Genomic DNA, 6,784 nt, shown 5'->3' on the forward strand with positions numbered 1-6,784 from the left:
CTATTAGGTTAAAAACTCGTCAGGGGTATTCTTGTAATTTGGTGAAGTCTTGGGTTTAAAGTCGGCTGGAACCAAGTCGTGCTTCCGCATCTCGACATCGAGCGATGGTACAGGATGTACATCGATCGATCATAATCTTCAATCGTCGAGGCTTCTCTTCTGTATCGATCGACGACACTGGATGTGCATCGATCGATTGTGTCTTCTTCGTATCGACCTCTTATGGTCAGCTCAGATGAATCTGTTTTAAGCTCATAAATGCTCCATAATCATCACTTTACTCCAAGATAATTCTGAACCTGAAAACATACCTAATAAGATAGAATATATAGTATATAGATAGTAAAATACTTATATACCATGGATGAAAATGGGTCAAATCCATGGTATATCACAGCCGAACGCTGTTAGATCTTTGGAGGAAGCGAAATATCAGTTTGATTCAGAGAGAAGAAGTCCACGGGAAGCAGCAATGGCGACTGCTAAGGTTTTAACACTAAAATACAACAGTTTGAATCATCTAGTGCACTTTCTACTTTTCTATGTTCAATTATTGACTGTTTTTTATTTATTTTTATTTAGCTGTGTACCAAATCAATGCATTCACCACTTATTTCAATTATCGTTTTAATTAAAATTTACTGTTTCGAGTAAAATAAAATTAAAATAATAGTTTGTCGTAGAAAATAGAATAAAACATTTGTTTTGGAAGATAATAAAAGTTAAAATATTTACTTTCGTAAAAAGAAGGGACTAATTTGTTTTTAAATATTACTCATTTTGTTTTTTAATATAAGTCATTTTAGAGATTTTTCTATGTTCCAAATTATATGACATTTTCAGTTTTTTATGTAAAATTTATTAATATTTAATGTTATACGACCAATGATAATATACCTTCTATTTTATTATTGGTTGATTTGTGGATAGATAAATAATTAATGATATTTTTTTAGAAAATATAAAAAATTAATGATTTCTTGATCTACGTGCACAATTCTAAAACGACTTATATTAAAAAAACGGAGGGAGTAGTTTTCATAAAGAAATTAGTTTCCATTTATATTTTAATATTTATTTTAAAATTATTTATAAATAAAATTATAATATAATAAAAATTTGATGGTAATTAGACCAAAAAGGTATAAAATATGCAAGGGAATCTCATGATTATAGTTTTAGCAACGATGCAATAAGATTTTACGTTATAAAATATTTTGATAGCAATCTAACGTTTCGGCTTTTTCACATGATAGATATTGCATACATACCGCGTTAATTATACTTATTAGATTATACTATATAATTTCGGCACTTTCTATGAAAATTTAGGTCGGTGATTCCTTTGGATCACAAAGCTACGGCTGCAGCCTTGCTTTCCACTTTTCACAATGTTTTTGTCGTTTTACTTGATTTTGCATAATAAATTAATGCCGGCAATTACCTTTTACAGACAAAAATGTATTTCAGAGAAACAGTTGAACTTATACAACTGATCAAAAGCAATGTAGACTATTATTCTTTGATTATTATCAAACTATTATTCTTATTTTTATTAGATTAGAAAAGGGTGAATCTAATAAAATCGGTGTGAAAACTATTACCGAGTGTCGATTTTTATAAATACTTTGGCAATATGATTAACATAAAACAATCGTGAAAATGATCGATACTATTGACCGATAATGAAACTCGATAATAGTCCATCCGATTATTCGTGGATTTCGTTCGACCAAGATCTTCGAAGTACAGAAGAAACAATATTAAAGGAGACAAGAAGTTTGAATGTCTCCTGTTTTCCCGCAGACTGTAATAAAAAAGGTCTAGGAACATTTCTCAGACATACTAATTATTTATTATTCGCTTTTCTAAATGTTTAATGTGTAATGCTATAATTTTACTTGCAAAGCAAAAGATAAGTTTCACAATTAGACTTACTTTCGAATCTTATGATCATGTCCTTCACTTTCCTATCAACTTCCACTTTCTTACTATCATTATGCTTTTATTTTTGTTTTCTTACTACCAAAAATCTCCCACCGAAATATAGATTATTCTTAATACTATTCAAGTAGTATATTGTTCACAATTTAATATATTTTGTCAAAAGTTAACATTGTTAATGAATGAATAAAATCTCACATATGTAGTTTGAAAAAAATTAATTTATATATAAAAGGGATAAGGTCAATTAATCTACTTACTATCAATTAACTTTAAATATGAAGTATATGATAAATCTGAATTTAACATAGCATTAGAAGCACCCGATGTTTAGCCATTTCGTATATGTTGTTCCCACAGTTGTCTACGCATGAGCGTGAAAATGAGTGTTAATGAATAAATAAAATTTTATATCGGTATATTGATAGTTGAAGAAATAATTAATTAATTTATAAAATGGATATGGCCAATCCACTTAATATCCATGTTCAAAACCGTGGGCAAATTGGTCGATTACACGGCGTTAGAACGCTCGGCGGTTGCTCACCGCGGCGATTTCGTTAAACCCAGCCAAAAAAATTCTGCTCATCAAGAAATTCAAGTTTTTGTGTGTTTAAGTGTTTTTTTTTTTACAACAAAAGCTGTTAAGTGTTTAAAATAGGATGTTAAGTAACAGATCTTCGATTTTTGATGAATAAATGATAAGAAAATGGCAGAAAAATGAATTGACTATGTTGAAATGGTAGGCGGCGTCGTGAAAGATATTACGGAGGAAGTGGAACCCTAAAAAAAAAAGCAATATATTTACATATTTGCCATAGAGGGTCTTACAACGCAGAGAAACGGGATTTAGTAGAATCATATTCTGGTGGAAAAAGCTACAGATGTGGACATTGAATCACTTAACTAACTATCACAGCTAACACAAGTTTATTTATGGAAATATATTTTGTCCAGGGGACAATATCATTCTAGGATCATATCTATATTTTCTTTCGAGAAAAATATTCCACCTCGTACCAAAATGTCCAACCCATCCTTCTTGTGATGCATAGTAAGGAAGATATTGTATGACCCTCATATTAGCATCCTCGCAAAACTTTAATACTTCCATGTTTTCTTTTTCATAATCATCCCAATTGTCAAAACTCGCCGATCGTAAAAACCCGACAGCATAAAATACGTCTTCCTCAGGTAAAACGGTCGACATTCGATCATTCCACCTGAATTAAAACCTCGAGATTTAAGTATTTCGCATTTTGAAAATTTTGAAACTGTAGATAATGTGGCTATATTGATCATAACTTACTTGTTGCGGTTCATGGGATAAACAAGAAGGGGACCAGTAGTGATGTTATTTCTAAGGATAATACCCTTAAAAACGCCATACTCGAATCTTGAAATCTGAGATTTTGGTACGAAAAGATTAAGCCATGGATGTGGAACATCCCACTGGCCTTTGGATTTCAGTTTTAGCTCTCCGGTTCGAACCCGGTTTAAGAAATCCATATACGTCACATCTTTCTCGTACACAAACCCTCGTTCATAGTTTAAACTGTCGCTTAACTCCTCCATTTCCTGCATTGTTTAAATGATTGATCAATCAATAAAATTATAATTATGGAAGAGTGGCTTCGTTATGAGTAAAGATCGTGACTATACTTGTACAATTATGTATAATGTGTACGGACCTCGTTGACTGAGTGTTGGGAAGTTTCGTCGTAATACTTGACGACTTCAAGGCAGTAGATGACACGATGTTGTTTGACCATTGAGACGATCCTCATGTGCTCGGACGGTGGATAGTAAGTGGACCGCCAGTTATCAGGTGGGCCATGGTCTAACATAACAGAACCTTCCAGGAAATGTAGCCCGTTCGTTTCTGATATCAATCGTTCTTGATCTCTTGTAAACTCAGAGAAATCAGTGTATAGAAACCTTAACCATTTAGCCTGAAAATTTTCCAAAATTTGCAGATATGTTTATTTATTATTTTATATAGATTTAAATAGCTAATATAACATAAATATTATTATATAATTTACATATATAACATACATTTTTCGGAGCTAATTCGAGTTTGATTCTTGCTCTCGTTATAATTCCGAATTGACCTAAACCTCCTAACGCGGCATAGAAAAGATCTGAGTTCATGTCTTTGGAACAAGTTGCAATCTCTCCTTTTCCTATAAAATTCCGGGTAAAACAAAACTGACCAAGTTAGAAAGTTACTCTTAAAACTTTTTCAACAAATGCAACGAGTTTCAGATTAGACTATCGCTGTTTTGAGCCTAAAGTGTTGAAGTCGGTCTCATTAATTTATCTTATCTCTTAACCACACAATGGAACTAGAAAGTCATCGTTAACTAACTACATTTGAGAGCAACAGTTGTATTAATGTATGTATATATATATATATATATATGTTGTCAAAAAGGTGTATATGGAATGGATGCATGTGTGGACATAATGGATACAGCTATAATAAGAAAACTGACTGTTACTTAAATCCATTACACCTGGTTAGGACCAAAATTTATAAACTTGTGACTTGTGTCCTTATGCCAACAAGAAACCTCGTGAAAAATCAAGTGTGGGACCATTTTTGGTTGATTTTCATTTGTCTTTTTTGTTTGTTTGGTCACCGGGTTTTATGAACAGTTACGTAATCTGATCTCATTTATTACCATCATGTAAAATTCGCAGTAGATTCAGCGAAACGTCATAATATGTAAGAAATTATAGAAATAAATTTTCAAACATTTGGTTATTAACTTATAATATAATTTTTTAACAGTAATTCATTATCAAATTAGAAAAAACCATAAAATCACATAGCTCGTGTGTTTTTCTACTCAATAATGTGATTAGCTAAATGTGTGAAAAGAAGAACAGCTATCAACAAGTTATAGAAATAAATAGAACAAGACACAAACAGTACAAACAAACAAGAGCATAAACATAAAGTGAGCGCACAGATCTTAAAGAAAAGACGAAAAACGTACGATATTTTTTTTATTGCCAAATGTACGAAGTAAAAGTCATTACTGTTTCATATATTTAGAATGCATGTAAAAAATCATCATGGTACGTACCAGTAATAACATCCATCTCTAAAACATTACTGATCTGTGGACCATACCGAAAAGTTTGTCCGCTTATACCGCCGTTAGATAACGTTCCACCGACCGTTAAATGCAAATAATCCGTCCAAGAAACCGGCGTCAGCCCTAACTCCAACGTTTTATTCAACACCTCGATCCATAGCCACGCGCTGTCCACGTCAGCATATAAACCTGTCCTAGACACCTTGATGCCTCGGTCCCTGTTTACCATTGACCGCATGTTGACCACGACTCCGTCATTAGCCGCGGCTTGACCACGGTGGCTGTGTCCGTGGCCACGAGCGGCTAGAGGAAAAGAAGATTGAGAATCGAAAGAAAGTTTTATAAGATCGGTGATGTCTTGGACGGAGGAAGGGTTTAAGACGGCGGAGGGAAAGATTTTGGTGATGTGGCCGAAATCAGTGGCAGCTGATTCGACGGAGGATGATGCAGTAGTGAGTTTTCGGGCGAAGTTGTCATTGGAAAGGATATTCCATGGTAGTGATGATGTGTTGGTTGTGATCGGAGTGAAAAGAGTTGTGATGATTACTAATATCGTTATCATTAGAAGATGAATTTGTGATGGAAAATTATAGCTCACCATAATTTTCTTTCAGAGAAACTTTTTTTTGAACACTTTAGCTTGATTCAATCAATGAAGAGAAGTAGATGTGTATATATATAGCCACCCATGGAGCACACATGTTTCTGTAAGTTATTTCGTCGAAATAATTAAAAATTAATGAGCGAGTCTCCTCGGTCTATTATTAACTAACTAATCATTCTGCTAACCCATTTTCATTTATTTGAAAACAAAAATGTTTGTGTGTATTAACTTACTAATTTTGTTCTTTTAAGGTAATAATTTTTCAAAGTCATATTTCTATAACTAATCAGTTCACCTGACTCGATTAAAATTCTTACATAACTATATAATTATGTATTAAAATTTAAAATATAGAACGTTAATGATATAAGTTCCGAAATGTATATATATTCAGTATGCTATTCTTTTAAAAGGAAGATCTACAATAAATTATCGCAGTCACGTGAGAATCTTAGAAAAAACCACTCGCTTCAATAGTATTGGATTCTTGAACACGCACTGTCGCTCCCTAATCAAATGGTTTTGAAAAAATATTCCACAGTCCATTTTATACAGTACTATATCGATAATTTATATAGTAATCTCATACATGTGAGACAAAGAAATAGTATTCACATCTTAAAATAAAATGCACTTTCTTTTGATATTAATTGGGTTATATGCAATTTGGATGCCATGAAGATATCCGGAATTTTTAGGGTTCACGACCGAAAAGGAGTAATCCTATATCCCTATATTATATATATGTGAAATAGTGTTCCAAAAAAATTATATATATATATGTGAAATTATGTATTTATCTATCAAGAATCAATAGATAGCCTCAACTAACTACTGTTATTGTAAATTGAACTAGTTAATTTATTGAGTGAGATTAGATTAAATTAACATAATATTGCAATTTGTCATCATCACCACTACCACCATAATCAACATCATAACTGATTAAGTTGTAATTTTGTAAATATAAAAGAATCAGTGGGCATATACCATTATCATCATGGGGATTGTAGATTGGCCATAGATCACCATGTACAAATATTTTACTGCTTGTCACTGATAATAACCATGACTCAGTCGCATGTTTCAACAAATTAATACGAGGGGAATTTGCAAAAACTAACATACA

General features: G+C 32.3%; 1 protein-coding gene across 1 annotated transcript; it reads right to left on the reverse strand.

The window, feature by feature from the left end:
- Nucleotides 1-2,752: 2,752 nt before the first annotated feature.
- Nucleotides 2,753-5,703, reverse strand: LOC106314001 (cytokinin dehydrogenase 3). The gene is made up of 5 exons (XM_013751951.1): nucleotides 5,040-5,703; nucleotides 4,003-4,130; nucleotides 3,636-3,896; nucleotides 3,254-3,522; nucleotides 2,753-3,167 (listed from the first exon to the last, which is right to left on the reverse strand). Exons 1-5 carry the CDS (start codon nucleotides 5,650-5,652, stop codon nucleotides 2,879-2,881), a joined length of 1,560 nt encoding a protein of 519 aa, XP_013607405.1. The 5' UTR covers nucleotides 5,653-5,703; the 3' UTR covers nucleotides 2,753-2,878.
- Nucleotides 5,704-6,784: the final 1,081 nt, after the last annotated feature.

Source organism: Brassica oleracea, chromosome C9 (assembly GCF_000695525.1).
Source record: "Brassica oleracea var. oleracea cultivar TO1000 chromosome C9, BOL, whole genome shotgun sequence".
NCBI lineage: Eukaryota > Viridiplantae > Streptophyta > Magnoliopsida > Brassicales > Brassicaceae > Brassica > Brassica oleracea.